The following is a 17182-nucleotide window of genomic DNA, read 5'->3' as shown; positions in this document are numbered from 1 at the left end:
TGGCCTTGGTTTGAAACCAAAGCTCTGATACCAAGTTTGTCACGACCCATTTTCATGAATCGCGACCGGCGCTAGGGTATGGGTAATGTAGTACCGAAACCCGTAGCTAGCCTCCCATATAAAGCATAAACACATAAACCTGCAGAAAACCAATGCTCGGGGGCAACCGAGACTTCAGCCTAAACTAGCAGTTATAATAATCAACAATTAATATAACATGCTTATTCAATTCTGATTCTAAAATAGATTTATCATAAACCGATATAAATAATAAAACATGCCAAAGCAATATAACCAGTCGAACCAATCCGACAAAATAAATAATAATAACAAGGACGTCTAGTTACTACTGCGGTCTAAGAATAAAACAGTTTTACAATTTTATTAAAATAAAAGGAACCTCCGAGGGAAAGTAAATGCGGAGATCACCAGACTCTCTCAGATAATATCCCTGGGGAAAATTGGGAAAACAACCGGGTCAGATATACTGAGATGAGTTCATACCACTATCTACATTTATTAAGTGGAAAACCTTTAAAAACGTTTAAAACATTTAATAACGATATTACGGATAATAGTTGGAACCCTAATCCACAATTCTAAATAATAATCATAATCCAATAGGTCTGGTCCCGAGAGCTGAGCTACACCGAGTTACCACTGACCACACTTATACCAGAGTCCCGAGAGCTGAGCTACACCGAGTTACTCTACCTGGTCCCGAGAGCTATGCTCACACCGAGTTACCACATTTCCATAAACACCTTACCCAGATCAATACCGGTGCGCACGCAGTCCTAATGATGCCCATTAGGTAGCACGTTCCAACTAAGAGCCATAATATAAAAACAGTTCGAAATATACGTACAGTATATATATTTAATATTAAAATAACAATTTACTTAATAAAGCGGTAAATAGTAAATATAAACTCACAGCTTGCTAATCCACGTGAAATACCGGCAAGCAACTAACTCTGGTTCGCCTCAGAAGCACGAACAGTAGACGAGTCTAGACAAATAAAATAATTATTAAAATCAGACCCTAACTCTAGAGAGTACTAGACACCACATAAGACTAGCACAATTAACACGTAGTAAATAAACAATCCAAAATAACACAAATATAAACAAAAGGTAATAAAGCCCAATTAATATAAGTCTATTGAGTTCCCGCTTAAAATCCAATATATAAATATTATTTAAAAACTTTAAATAATAAATAATTTCCAAATAGTGGGCTAGCCGAGTTATCATAAACTACCAAGCTAACCTCACTTGTCGAGTGACCCAAGTCTAACCCGACTCAAAACAATTATCAAATATAAACCCAAGTTTATATTTATAATACAATTTAACAAAATAATAATCCATTTAAAAAGCGGAACTCAATAACTTCAATTCAAAATAACCCAAGTTACAACCCCAAAAACTTAGTTAGATAAAACAAATAAAAATTCAGGGACCAAATAGTATTTTAACCAAGTAGGGACTAAATGGTACTTTTTCCAATTAGGGGCTAAATTGCACTTTAGTCAATTTGATAACCGAAATCAATTTAATTGCTTTTGTTTATAATTAAAACCAACAATAAAGTTATTAACCAAAAATCCACTTAATTAAGTTATAAATAAGTTTAGGGGCTAAATTGTAATTTAGCCAACTTTTGACAAAACGACATTTGTAGGCAAATATAATTATCCGAGTAATTATATTAACTAAATTTATAATAATAATCGTTTTCAATATTTAACTTATAATTCAAAATAAAATCCAAATCATTAGTAAAGTTTAACATTAAGTATTCATTTGATTCAAACAAAACAATTGGGTGACCAAAGAGGATATTTGACCACCATCCCCAATTCAAAAGAACAAACCCCGCCCACCTAAGATTCATAAGGCAAACTTCATTTTCTTAAGCTACTGCCATTTTTATCCGGGATTTAACTTTCAAAATATAATCAAATACTTAAACTCTACAATCAATCCATATCATAAATCCCAACCTAACAATAGTTTGAATTTCAAAAATCATAAACCACATAACAGTGGTAGTCGGGGAAAGACATAATCATGGAGCCGAGATTTAGTTCCGCTAACCCATCAACAAAACAACGTTTTAATTCAATAACAACTAACCATTCAAGAGTGATTTATGATTCAATAAAGCAACAAAATCAAGACCAAAGCAATTAAAGGATTCGGCAGAAACATAAATCCAAGAACAGTATATAGCATTCCTAAAACGGATATCGTACGGCGATTGAAACGAGATCGACGGCGTACCGTTCAGCGAAAATGAGGTAGGGAAACGTAGCTACGTGAGTCTAGATCGTCTGGAATCAAACGGTATCAATTTCGATCTAGAAACGAAAGAGAACGAACCAAATTACGCAATATCGTTCAAAGGTAAAAATCTGGAAATCAAGAATTAAGAACACTTACTGAACAGCAACTTTGGAGGATGATTACGGATTCGATACTCAGCGAAATGACAAGCGGAAAACGGCTAGGGTTTGTTTGCAGCGTGATGAAGGTTTTCTGTGAAGAAATCGACTTTAAATAACGAAGGGAAGTGAGCCGAAAATGAGATCGAACAGGGCCGGATGGAAGGGTCCAAGACCTGTTGCCATTCACGAACGGGAATGGCCTTTTCTGGCCTGTTCCCGTTCGAGAATGGGCCTGTTCCCGAACGGGAACAGGCCAGAAAAAAAAGGATTCCCGTTCGGGAATTCCAATTCCCGAACGGGAATGAGTAAATTCATTTTTTTTTTTTTATTTTTAATTTAAAAATAAACTTGGTTAAACCAATAAATCACACCCAAACCAAACAACTCGAACCAAGCCACTAATATCGAGATTACTTCAAAACGACCGGGAAAAATGTCGGAAATTAACAAAAATAAATTTAAAATTTTTACGGGATATTACACACGCAGAATGCCTCCACAGCCTCGTCCAGAGCATGTGTACCCTATCCCAGAGCCATTATTTTTTCACACAGAGGTGGCGGGTACCTCAGACATACCGCAGGCGGACTACTGGGAAAGACAACATTACGGGTCAACCTCCGGGGCGACACCCCAAGCATCATATCCACAGGTTTGAGACAATTTAATATACTATTTCACTTGATTAACTCGTATTTTATGCTCTTACCCCGATGTTATAGTTTCAGGTCCCGCCTGCGTCGATGCCGTACGTTGACTCATTTTTTGGAGATACGACCTTTACGACCACTCAGGATCCACCAGGGCCATCTGAGTCACAGGTTTGAGTTACTTTATTATTATTGTAGTTAATTTATAATTTACATTTTTAGTTTACAATTTAATAAGTTACGTTGTTCAGGTCCCCCCGGCGCCGATGCCGTATAGTGACTCATCTTTTAGACATACGACATTTGCCAACACTCGAGATCCTTTTGCGCCATCTGATTCACAGGTTCGACCTATTTTATTATATTTGTAATTTATAATCTTCTATTTCAGTTTATAAATCTAATCAATTCATTATTCAGGTTCGCCAGCCGCCGATTCCGTCTTTCCATTCATATCTGGGAGAGATGGGATATACTCCACTAGGTACGCCGGCTCAACCAGAGTCAGATCAGTCATGGCCTGCACCGCCGACGCATTCAGATGTCCCATGGCGTACGTCGACAGAGTCGGATTTCATTGAACAGTTGTTCTACTATCCCGCCGCACCTACTGTAGGACAGGCGTCATCGTCACATCAGGTACCACCTTCTGGGTCGCCTCAGGCTCAAGATCCTTCGCAAATGTATTTCTCGATTACGGAGCCGTGGTGCTCTGGTGCAGATCTGTCTGCTGATCCGTTTTCCGGTGATCGGTTTCAGCATTTTACGCCTCCTGGTTTTACCCTGTATCCGAACATCACCTCGCAGGATCTGCGAGACACTACTCCAGCTCCAGTTATAGAACAGCCACACCAGTCTGCAGACGAAGACAGTGACGATTCAGAAGACAACGACGATTCTGATAACAGTGACGAGGGTGACGGTGGCGACTATAACCCTGTGACTGATACCTCACGTCACCGACGCACTCAGCAGGGTTATGACATGAGAACCCGCATGCGGAAACCGGCTCGATATCGTGACTAGTTTTAGTACTTGTAAACAATTTTAAAATAATATTGTTATTTTAAATTATTATAAATGTTATAATTTGTATTTAATTTTTAATGTTTAATATTTTTATCAATTTTAAATTAGCAGGTATTTGTTAAAATAGATTAATATATAAATTAATTTTTTTATTAATATATTGGGATTAATGATTGGGCACTAAATGCCCAATCCTTAATCCCAATCACCAATCATTGGGAGACAAAACTGTCTCCTAATAATTGGTGTCAGCCCTTAATCATTCGATTAAGGGTTAATCACCCTTAATCGAGTGATTAATGGTTTTTGGCTTGAATCCGCAAGTCAGACTTGCGGATTCACTTGCGGATTCAAGCCAGAGGCACCATTTGGGAATAAGTTTTTTCTGTAGGAATTATTTGGGAAAAAACCCGTGACAACTAATTAAAGTTCAGTAACCTTAAAAAAATAAACCAATTTCAAATACCTTTTCTGATATTAGATCAAAGTTTGATAACCTTTAATATTTTTTACCTGAACTAGATATTAAAAAAATCTGTAGTTACAAATTTGAAACTATACCTTGGGGCTTCCCTTTTCTAATTCTCCATATTAGAAATGTCAATCCTGGTCCGGCGACAAATAAGGCAGCAATCGAGGCCACAACTGGAACTTCTATACAAGTCTTCTACTTATTTAAGTTGCAGAAAAGTACTTTGCAAATGATTTTCACTAAAGCTAAAATTATTGGAAAAAGAATCTAATTCTATTAACACTACATATATGTTAATTGTCTCATTTTGATCAGTTTTTAAATGATAACAACACCTCAAAAAAAGTAAACCACTTCTCCATCAATTAAATAAATCCACCGAAATTGTTCTTGATTGAGAGTTTGTTTCTTGCCAAGTCTCTATAAAGGATTAATTGTTAGAAAAATATAGCAGGAAAAGTAAAATCACAATTTTGATTTTTTTGATGAGCTACAGGGATTTCAAGGAAGTTGAGAGAGAAAATCAAGCACATGTCCTAAGAGATTAAGGGAATATAGATATGTAAGAGGTAGAATACCTTTTTTAAATCTTAAAAGATTCATAATAGCATACTTCTCAGAATCTTTAACATTACACATTTTTTTGATTTTTATTGATATTAACATGAAGTTTAGATATATCTTTAAAACATTTGAACTTATTCATAAGATAAGAAACAAAATTTAGGTTACCATAGTAGAAAAGTAACATATCACTAACAAAGATGAGATAATTAAGTTCAAAGAGACCTATAGCCATAATGGTATTGGAAATCAGAGGTAGTGTTTAATAGGTCCATAGAAAGGTAGTCCATACAAAGAACAAAAAGAAGAGGGGACACGAGGTCATCTTGTCTAAGACTTTTTTAAAATAGATTTTTTCACCTGTTTTGCCATTCCAAAATATAGAAAAGTCAAGGGTTCTAAAACAATCTATGATGAGAGAAATGATTTTATTAGGAAAATTGAGACCTATCAGCATTTCTTTTATAAAATCCCAAAAAAATGGAATCATAAGTCTTTTTAAGGTTACTTTTTTAAAAGGCATATAGGAAGGCGCTTCTTCTTATAATAATATTTGACCAATTCATGAACAAGCATTATAGTTGATGAGGGGCTTAGTCTAGCAGAAATAACCTTAAAGACTATTTTATCAACCACATTGCAATAAACTATTGTCTAAAGTCAATAAGACTATCAGCATTAATGTTCTTAGGAACAACAGTAATATAGTATTATTGGTTTGTTTGAGAATTTTACTTGAGACAAATGCCTCTAGAACAACTATGTTTAGATCCTTTTTAATGATCTCCCAAGAAGACTTGAAGAAGAAACTATTGTAGCCATCTAAAAAAATAATTTCTTTAATTTATGTTTTTACAATATTGAAAATTGATTCATCCTCTTCCATGTTTGAGAGAGTAACTCTTAATTTGAAGTTATTGTATTCAATATGCCTTCTATTAGAATTATTACTGTTGAAAAACTCTTTGAAGTATTTAGTTATTTCATAGTGAATTTTCTTCTCAGATTTGATAATTCTCCCCTTCTCTAACTTAAGTATTAGAATATAATTTCCAGTTCTTTTTTTCTTTATGGAAGTTTGAAAGTATTTGGTGTTGGAGTCCCTCAAACCTTATATGCAATCTAACCCATCAAACTTTATATGTAAAATTTGTTAAATACTACTCTATACACAGTGAAAGCATTGCAATTCTTTTGCCGTTCTTCTTCCACAATGTTTCCGAATGCAGAAAACAAAGCCAACATATTCTAAAGATTTACCACAATGAAGCTATATGTATGTTTGCACATGCCAAATATTCAATGAACCAAATTGATACGAATTTAAAATCTTGGTATACTTTTGAGATATATAATGGTTTAATGAATCATCTAATTACTGAAGCTAAAAACAACTTAATTTAAAAGCCAAAATCAACCGAAATCAAGAATTTGAAAGCTAAAGGCAGCATCTATCCTCAGGTCTTTGTACTTTGAATTATTTTATTTACTTGGTTCTTTAAAAAAATTGTTTACTTTATCCCTTTATAATCAAATTTCGTAATGGTTTCGTCCTTACATACTAAGTAAATGAAAAATGAATTTTTGCAAAGGACTAAACAAATAACAAATTTTACATAGGACAATGACAAAAACAGAAGTAGAAGGACTAACTAAAGAAACAAAATAGACCAGGGACGAACTAAATAAAAATTGAAAAATACAGGGACATGAAGATGGTCTGCCAACGTTAAAATCAACTTGAAAATAAGAAGCATCTGCATTATTGGAAATGTGATTAAAAGTTCTTTAGATTCACAAGAGAACTAAGAGTCAAATACTATGATAAACCAAACAATTGAATAAAATTTGGATCATCAGAATGAATTGGAAAAGAGAAATCAGCACAAAGGAGACTAATATTTCATATAACGTAAATTTTAGCCCTAAAATAAAAAAAAAAATTATTTATAATCTAACACAAAAAGAAACAATTTTTTTACAACTCTTACAATACTAGAAATAAATATAGCATAGTATTTAACATCATCATCTTTGTTTTTGATATTGATTAACATCATCACCACCTTTAACTATACATTGAACATCCAATATTGTTAAAAAAAACACAAACTACTAATATTTTTAAAGTAAAGCTCTAATTCAACATGAAATTGCTATCTATCTTGCGAGTGGTATGAATTCATTATTGACATTTTCGAGAGAATTCCTTGAATAAGAGCTGCTTCCTTCCTCATATTTTCCCATCTCTGTTGCTAAACACTCATTCAGTTCTAACACCACTCGATTCATAGTCGGCCTTTGAGCACAAGTCGTCGAGACAGAAGTCAATGCCAATTCAACAACTTTCCACAGTGTATTTATCTCAAAGTCTCCTTTCAACCTTGGATCAACAATACTCTCAACGTCTCCATTTTCGACCATCGAACTAACCCACTCACTTAGATGAGCATGTTCTCGAGTTCTTGAAATTACTGCTCTGCTTGTGATTATCTCTAATAGAACAACTCCAAAGCTAAACACATCGCTTTTCTCGGTTAACCAGTTATTCACATAATACCTGGAATTCAAACACTAATCACGCAACTTATATAAAAAACGTATACACTTCTATCGAGATTTCTAACAAAAAGATTTGTTTTAATGGGGTGGAATGTTTCTTGTCGAACTATACGTCATTCTGTTATTTTTTAAACTGCGACTTTTTGTTTGACTTTTTTTTTAAATTTAGACTAAATAACAATGTCGTTTGGCTAAATTTCTAAAAAAACATTATTCAGTTCTCTTTAAATTGTTTGGTTCTTATCGTTCTCGAACATGTTGAAATTGGGATATGGGGTGGTCACCCCACTTCGCCCCAAGTTGAAATTTTATATAGATAATTCCGATTCATGTTATTGAATATTTTTATACAAATACTTACTCAGGATCAAGGTAGCCAGGAGTCCAGCAACTGTGGTCGACACATAAGAAACACTGTCAACTGGATAAATTTTTGACATCCCAAAATCAGCTAGCTTTGCCTGGAATTTATTGTTCAACAAAATATTTGAAGTCTTCACATCCCTGTGTACAATTGGTGGCTTGCAACCATTATGAAGATACTCCAATCCTACATGTCAGGTTTTATATAACCAATTTATTAAAGAATATCGAAATTTGATAAATAATTTGTGAAATTCATATGATTTATTAACCTTGTGCTGCCTCAAGGGCTATTTGAAGTCTACTTCTCCAGCTTAAGATGTTTATGTTGTCCTCTCCACCTGTAGAACATAAATAATTCTAGTGATTTCTTTTTTAAATTTCAAACTATACCAGATACATTAATTTCTAATGATATTTTACAAGCAAACCTGAGAGATATTTTCCTAAATTTCCCTTAGCCATGTACTCATAAATAAGCGCAAGATTATTGTCTTCATTACAATATCCAACTAGAGATGTCAGATTTTTATGGTGAACTCTCAAAAGAAGTTTAACCTGCAATTGACAAAGTATTTTTCTCTCATTATAATCTAAAAGCTTATAGTTATTAAGTATAGACGCTTAATCAATTTTACGTAAAATGATTTTATTTATCGATAACTTTGACAATTTTGACAGATATATTTTTAGAAATAGCAGTCTAGTCAGTCAATTTAGGGAGTTGTAACTTTTATATCCAAATTCAATTAATGTAAAATTATGAAGTTTCTATAAAGTAAATTCACATAAACGATTAACACCGAACAAGACACGTTCTGGATATATTTGTCCCAATTTATAAAATTAATATACCAGACTGTCTAAATACTAATATATAGATATTTCAGTCAAAACAGTCAAAGTAATGGACATATAAAACCATTTTGCCCAAATTTTATGCATAAACTCATAGGTACCTCTGCCTGAAATTCCTTGTGCCCTTGAGCAGAGGATGGGGAAAGCATTTTTACTGCTACTTCCATATTATCCATTTGACCATAGTAAACTTTTCCAAATCCACCTTTACCGAGAATTCTCTGAAAGTTATTGGTAATCTGTAGAACTTCAGAGTATGATAACTGTCGCCTTTTCGTCTCCAACGGCTCTCCACCGGTTTGGTCTTCCATTTTTTCAGATGCTGAAAATAGTATTGATTTTGATTAATCAAAAATAATTTTTCTTACAGAAAATAGAATTTTATGGGTCATCAACATTTGGGGTTACTGAACTTGATCTAATTTCAAAAAAGGTACTCGAGATGGATTTATTTCTGCACGGTTAGTAACTTTTAATTTAATTATAATTGGTTAATATTTTAATAAAATCTGACCAAAATAGCTGATGTAAAATCGGAATACGAACCACGTTGCTTCTTAAGAAATAAAATGTTCACTCACATTTTCCATGTCACACCCGTATATCGGTTCCACATCTATTTTCTTGGTCAAGTTTTGTTAAAAATACCAACTAGTGATCAACAAATTAAAGTTAAGTAACTTCAAAAAAAAAAATCAAAAATTGATAATCTTTAATGTTTTTACCCGAATTAGATATTTAAAAAATCTTTAGTTTTTGAAACTATACCTTGCTGCTTTCCCTTTCTAATTCTCCATAACAGAAATGCCAATCCTGCTCCGACGACAAACAAGGCAGCAACCGAGGCCACAACTGGAATTGTTATATTAGTCTTCTTCTTGTTTGAGTTGCATAAAACTACTTTGCAAAGCTGTGGATTTTCGCTAAAGCTAAAATTATTGAAAAAAAAGATCCAGTAAGAATTAGAATGATAAATTATCAATACATATGTGTTAATTGTCTCATTTTGTTCGGATTTTAAATGATAACCACACCTTAAAGAAAGTAAACCACTTTTCCATCGATTATATAGGTCCATCGGAATTGTTCCTGAGAGGTTGTTTCCTGCCAAGTTTCTGTAAAGGAATAATTGTTAGAAAAATATAGCAGGAAAAGTAAAATCCCAATTTTGATTTTTTTTTAACAAGCTGTAGCTTACAGTGATTTCAAGGGAAGACGAGAGAGAAAATCGGGCACAGGTCCGGTCAAACTGTTGTTCGATAAATCCCTGACATTATAAATGAATTCGGAAATAAATTACACATTCTTATTAAAAACATATGTTGTAGAATTCTTTAATCCACATCAGATTAGAAAATTTACAGAGTTTTCAATGATTTTAGATTAGAAATTTGAGGATCTATCTCTCCTGTTAATCCACTCGATGACAAATCCCTGACAATGTTTCCATATGTTTAATATTTAGAACAAGAAGATATATTAGAAATCCTATATTTTATGCTAATTAAACTTACAAGAATGTGATTACAGGTGATTCAGTATCACTGTAATTGCAATTAAGACCTTCCCATTTATAATCCTGAGGAGAACATGGATCTCCTTGCCAGTTCCTTGTTATTCCATAAGTTGATTTTATTTTTGTAACAGCATCAACTATAATAAGTAGTTCAAAAGTAAACACAATACAAATACCGAAATACGAGTATATATATAGCTTCATTATGCTAATAAAAACCATACCATCTTCTTGATTTGCTTCTGATTGTAAAAGTTCAACGACGGAATATAATTCAATTGCATTGAGAAGTGGTGGTAGGGTTGAACCTCCAACACTAAAGAAAGTAAACACAAATTTTCTTTCAGAAATTGCGGAATCGCTAAATGCTGTGTTTGACTGCAAATAAATAGGAACATAAGGTCCATCCAAGATCTTCCCATTCACAGAAATATTGAATTGACGAGACTGGTTAGCATCAAGCTTTACTATTTCAGCAAAGTGAACGTATATGTATAATTTGTAGGTATTTTCGCGAGTGTCTATGACGAGTGATATGTTCTGGCTAGCATTGGTCGATGTGGCTGCGGTTTGCATGACAGTTGATGGTGGCTTGAAATAATTGAAATCAGAATTGACGGTCTCTGTAGTACTTGTAACTGTCTCTCTATTGAAATGAAAGGGAAACCAGAGGCGATCATAAGCATCGGCAGGGTACCTGAGACATGATTAATTAATAATCCTGTCGAAATAGGGAAAGCAAACAAGCAAAATTTAATGAATGCAAAGTGATTTCATTTCGTCACCTGATTGTTTGATTGGATAAAGAACCAACATTCAAACGATTGAAGAGCGACAGAGATCCTGACTGTGATACGTATGAACTATTATGCAAAGGCCTGATTTCTAAGGTTGATATGAAAGGTATCCAAGGGCCAGTTCTTACAAGACAAACGTGTACATAGTTGAATGGAGAAATATGAATAATCTCTTTTATCAAATAAATTGTCACGTTAGTAATTTGCACATTCGCCCATTTATTAGGTCCTATATACAGATCAAAAACCGGTAGCTTATTTAGGCCATCGTAATTTCCATACAAGAAAGTAGCTCTGATCAAATATCTATTGTCTTTAACAAGTTCCACTTTATAACAATTTCTGATGCCTTCAGGAAAGCTCCGAACCTGCGTGAATTGTCGACTGACTATGCCAAGAAATTCAGGCGCTATGCTCTTACTTACGCCTGTTTCGATGAATGATGCATCTGAAATGTACTTTAAGCTTGTAGTGTTACCTGTTTAACTTGAATTTTCTGACAACCCACAATCAAGGGTAATGAAGCCTGAGAGGCAGAGAAATATTTAGTTAAACTTGGCCACAGCAAAATAAAAATTCTACTGACACAAGAATATTTGATACTTCAAACCTGATTGATCCTGTCCAAGAACAAGGATTATAAGAGCTAAAACACACAAAAAATTGAAACTCAACAACCGAAAGACCGCCATTTTTCGTAAGAGATTTTCTAGCTTATATGTTAGCTAGGAGTTAGAATTAATACTGAAATTATTGAGTCTTCTCTCGTGAATTATACTGTCAGGATGCTATGCTGATGACTAGGCCAATTCTCTGCTTATGCATCATCAACTATATAATATGTACAATGATAAGGTCAATTTTGTTGGAAAGCTGCATAAGTTGCTAAAAAATATTAGTTGAATATGAAATATACATTCAAACTGACAAATAATTTAAAATTTGTAATTTTCTTCTCAAGTCACTTTCTTTTTAACTTACAAGTTATATATTACAAAAGAATGCCAGGACTGCGTTTTCTCATTTTTTCAATGAGGTTAAAAGAATTTCATTTCTGTCATATATATTTTGGAGTTATTTGTATTTTAAATTCCAACATTTTATATTTGAAATGATTACATCTCATTCTTTAAAGGAGAAAAAAGTCATTTATGCCTAAGGTTTGACTCGAGAATCAAATAAACCTTCAACGTTTGGAAATATTCAAATATGTCTTTAACGTTATAAAAGTGAACAACCAGACTCTCAAGTCTCATTTATATCAAAATCGGGGCATGATTGTTTTTTTTAAGACGTTAAGGACATATTTGAAATTTTTCGTACGTTAGGGATTCACTTGGTCCTGTAGACAAACCTTAGATGCGTGAATGACCCTTTTAAATTAATATTTATAAGTAATTATTTATAAAAAAATCTTAATTGCATTAAATATAGTATTAATATTTTTTAGTTATGAAATTTGACAAGTTTTTTTGCGAAAATATTTTAAAATATTAATAATATTTATTAATATTTAAATATAATAAAGAGTTTTTGCGAATTTAATCAGTAAATTATATTATATTATATCAAAATTATATAAAATTAATTTATCTTACTAAATTAAATAATTTAGTTAAACATAAGCTACAGAAGAAGAATATAAAGATATGTCAAAATATAAAATATTCTAAAATATTATTAATATTTATAAATAGCTGAATATAATAAAAAAAATTGCGAATTTAATCAATAAATTAAATGATATTATATTTTATTGTATCAACAAGATATAAAATTAACTTATCTTACTAAATTAAATAATTTAATTAAACATAAGTTATAGAAGAAGAATATAAAAAATGTCAAAACACTTGAATTTATCATATTTTGATCACCTGTAAAATTTGTATTTTCAAATTTTTATTACTGTTTCGTTTTATATCGTAAATTGAATAAAGATTTCAGTTGTTTTCATTTTTGTAATTTCGGTATGCAATGTACTTTAGCGTTCGGTTATGATAAGTTAATTTTATCAATAATATCTATTGTTTGACAAAAAAATCAGTATATTTAATTTTAGGTTTGAGTTATCAGTATCATATATGACAGGTGGATAGACTATGGATTGTCAAGTGATGATTGTCTTATTTGTCATTTATTTTAAATTAATTTAAATTTTTTACTATTATTTAATGTTGTAAATTTCTAAAAATTAAAACTTTTTTATTATAAACTCTTAAAATTTTATTCTATTATTAATGGTTATGAGTTATAAAATATGGTTGTTTTAAAATTTACTAATAATTTAATTAAATTTGTAGCCTGTATTTTTATTTATTTTTTATGATTATAAATTTAAAAAATTTAAATTAGTTTTTATAATTCATGAAATTTGATGAGTTTTTCATATACTTAGTGCTTATAATTTATAAAATAAAATTAATTTTTATTTTTTAAAATTAAATAATTAAAATTGAAACTTATAGTATGAAAATAGAAATAAAAATAAAAATTTATTATTAATATTTATATATAGTTAGATATTAATAATTAGTTAAGCTTTATCAATAATTATATTATATTATATTATACTTTTCATATATTACTTAAAGGTATTTTACTTCTCATATATTCAACATCTCTATTATATTCAATTTTATATTATTTTATATACTAAAAATTTAAATTCGTTAACTTATCATATTTTTTTTAGTGTGATTTTATTTTATATAATACTGTATATTGCATTAACTAATTTAACTTTCATACTAAATAAGGCCATTAAAAATACATAAATACTTTTTGTAAAAAAATATCATAAAATTATTATATTTATCTGTGCAACATTTCTTATAATCTAGCAACTATCTGAAATAGTTTAAATTAATATTATAAAATACGTAAATCCTGATAAATGAATTAAAGCATATATTATTAGCATTAATTAAAATGAAATTGTCATAAATATAAACTTTTAATAACTAAAAATAATCATAAGGAATTAAATTATAGTAGCAATTGAAGAAATAAAGGACTAGTGTGTCATAGTTTAACAATTTAAATACCAAAGCAATATTTTAATGCTGTGAAACGGTCTGCTGTTTTTTTTTTAGTATTAACGGGGGATGATGACCTCATGATTCTCACTATTTTAATGATTAATTTTTTAGAGGTAAGATAATGAAAGAATTAAAAGATAATGAAAGAATTATACGTGTATAGATAACAGTCGCCTGTTGATTTTTTTTACTAATGTAACGAAGACCTCATGATTAATGACTATTTTTCAAATTTTGTTTAGAATTATAAGACAATGAAAGAATCATATAAGATAATAAAATAATTCTGTTTGTATATATATTAAACATTTGAATGTAAATAGATAAGCTAGGACATCTCAAAAAACAACAAAAAGATAAAGATAGGATGCAAAAAGTCTCCTAAAAGATACTGGCTTCGGTACAAGATATTATATTGCTTATGTAGATAATAAATTTAAAAGGAAAAATGAATTCTCCACTCATAATTTTAGTTAATTTGTCGAGGGTAGTATTATAAAAATTCATTAGTTTTACACATTTTGTTAATTTAATCACATCTTTTAAAATTTATCATAAAAATACACCAACTTTTTTTTTTCAAATCCATAAACAGTGCTGAGGTGACACTCATTCATTGTTGTAATGTGCTGAGTTGGAAGTCATTTTTAATTGACTAATATTTTTTCATTTAATTTATATTAATTATTGATAATTTTTTAAAATCAAAAATTGTAAACTGCTCTTTACACAAAACGGAGTCGATTTATGAAAAAAACACGCTTCCCTAACAAACCGAAACCAAATTTGATTTCTCTGAAAAACCAAATCTTGGTGGAACCAAAAATCATATCTAGTTTCTCCTTGGAAAAACCATGGATATCTTCTCCAATGGCAGAGAAGACGATTGGTTCTTCGGATTCTGCCGTCCGGCGGCGGTTTCTCCATTGGACGACGACAATTTTTCGGTGGACGGCAGTGGGTTCGAAAATTGGAGGAGTTCGGTGGACGGTGGTGGAGTCGGAAGTGGATGTGGAAATTGGTCTCCAAGGTTTTGGCAATAAGATTCGCTCCTATTCTACCATCAGTTATTTCAGATAACCAGTTTGGGTTCGTTAGAGGAAGAAGTATCTACGATTGTTATATGATTGTTTTAGAGCTAATTCATGTTATTCACAGTCGGCGAGAACAAACTTTCATGATTGAGTTTGAATTTAAAAAAGCTTTTGATTCAATATCTTAGGAGTTTATTTTGAGAATGTTTGGACAGATGGATTTTGATAATACTTGGATTAACTGGATGAATTGTTGCTTTAATTCTTCTCAGTTTTCTGTATTAGTCAATGGGTTCCTACCGAGAATTTTTTATGGAAAAAGAACTTAGGCAAGGTGATCCTGTTTCTCCTATGCTCTTTGTTATTGCCGTTGAAGGATTGAGAGCTCTTTTTACAGCAGCAGTTTCAAAAGGTATTATTGATGGAATTTCGATTGATGGGTATGCCAATCCAGTTTCTATTCTTCAATTTGCAGATGATACGCTTATTTTTATTCCAAAGCAGATAAGAATTTTTTGCGACTTCTTCGTTGTTTTGAGTTGATCTCTGGACTTCAAATCAATTTCAATAAGTCTTTGATAATCGGCATCAATGTGGATAATTCTTTTTTGAATTCAGCAGCTGCAATTCTGAATTGCAAAGTGGAATCTTTCCCAATCACATACATTGGCATTCCTTTATCTCCCAAGAAAGTTACGCTAAATCTTGGGATCCGGTTATTCAGAATGTTGCTTTTCAGTTGTCATCTTGGCGAGGTAATCTTTTATCTCCGGCTGGCAGACTTGTTTTAATTTAGTCGGTTATTAGTAGTTTCACATTCACTACATGTGTTCTCTTCTCATACCTCAATCAGTTGCTCAGAAGATAGAACAAACTCTGAGACGTTTTTTGCGGTCTGGCAACTCAGATGACTATTGTTTTAGTAAAGTTGCTTGACCGGTGGTTGTTTATCTTTCTCGGAAGGTGGATTAAATATGAGATTATTTTCCAAATACCTGTTTTTGGCAAAGTACTTACACAATTTGACCCATCTTTTCCTTATTTCCTACGCTACCTAATAAGCTAACTTATTTACCAAAAATACCCACTATATAAAGAAGTCTTATCTCATTTTAGGTTAAATTTTTACACGACCACTTTTTTTCTCTCTCTTCTCTCTCAAAGTTATCTCTTCTTTTCTTCTTCTTTTTCGTTTGATTTTCAGTTTGTCTCCTCCGGTTACTTTTCGATTCGTCTTTTCCGTTCGCGCTTCCGTTCGTCTACTTCCGATGGATTTCTCATCATTTCCAGTCGTTTTTCTGTTCGTCTTTTCTGTTCGCGCTAGTCCGTTCGTCTCTTCCGTTCGCGCTTTGGATTTCTCGACTCGTTTTTAGATTTGTGTAATTTTCTAGGTTTTTTTGTAATGATTTATATATTTTGTAAATAAATTATTATAAATCTATAATTTCTTGTTTATAAAATTGTTCTATTATTCAAATAATTATTTATTGAGATTATTTTTCCAAATACCTGTTTTTGGCAAAGTATTTACACCATTTTGGCCCATCTTTCCCTTATTTCCTGCGCTACCTATTTCTCTGACTTATTTATCAAAAATACCCACTATATAAAGAAGTCTTATCTCATTTTAGGTTAAACTTTTACATAGCCACTCTTTTTTCTCTTTTTTCTTTCTCTTCTCTCTCAAACTTCTCTCTTCTTTTCTTCTTTGATTTTCAGTTTGTCTCCTCCGATTACTTTTCCGTTCGTCTGTTCCGTTCGCGCTTTCGTTCGTCTACTTCCGATGGATTTCTCGTCGTTTCCGGTCGTTTTTCCGTTCGTCTTTTCCGTTCGCGCTAGTCCGT

The 17182-nt window shown here is 31.8% G+C and overlaps 1 protein-coding gene and 1 pseudogene across 1 annotated transcript; one reads left to right on the top strand and one right to left on the bottom strand.

The window, feature by feature from the left end:
* The first annotated feature begins 2942 nt into the window (after nucleotides 1-2942).
* On the top strand, nucleotides 2943-4128 carry LOC126681403 (pollen-specific leucine-rich repeat extensin-like protein 2). Its single transcript, XM_050376942.1, has 4 exons — nucleotides 2943-3104; nucleotides 3175-3273; nucleotides 3354-3446; nucleotides 3523-4128. Exons 1-4 carry the CDS (start codon nucleotides 2943-2945, stop codon nucleotides 4126-4128), a joined length of 960 nt encoding a protein of 319 aa, XP_050232899.1.
* Nucleotides 4129-7099: 2971 nt separating this feature from the next.
* LOC126680386 (LRR receptor-like serine/threonine-protein kinase IOS1) lies at nucleotides 7100-12052 on the bottom strand (annotated as a pseudogene).
* Nucleotides 12053-17182: the final 5130 nt, after the last annotated feature.

Source organism: Mercurialis annua, linkage group LG5 (genome assembly GCF_937616625.2).
Source record: "Mercurialis annua linkage group LG5, ddMerAnnu1.2, whole genome shotgun sequence".
Classification (NCBI taxonomy): domain Eukaryota; kingdom Viridiplantae; phylum Streptophyta; class Magnoliopsida; order Malpighiales; family Euphorbiaceae; genus Mercurialis; species Mercurialis annua.
Note: the sequence above shows the minus strand (reverse complement) of the source record. Positions and strands in the feature narration are given on the sequence as shown.

Coding starts and splice junctions, on each gene's coding strand:
- LOC126681403 (XM_050376942.1), top strand. CDS start 2,943: ATGCCTCCACAGCCTCGTCCAGAGCATGTGTACCCTATCCCAGAGCCA. Junction 3,105..3,174: donor CCCAAGCATCATATCCACAG/GTTTGAGACAAT, acceptor CCGATGTTATAG/TTTCAGGTCCCGCCTGCGTC. Junction 3,274..3,353: donor CAGGGCCATCTGAGTCACAG/GTTTGAGTTACT, acceptor TACGTTGTTCAG/GTCCCCCCGGCGCCGATGCC.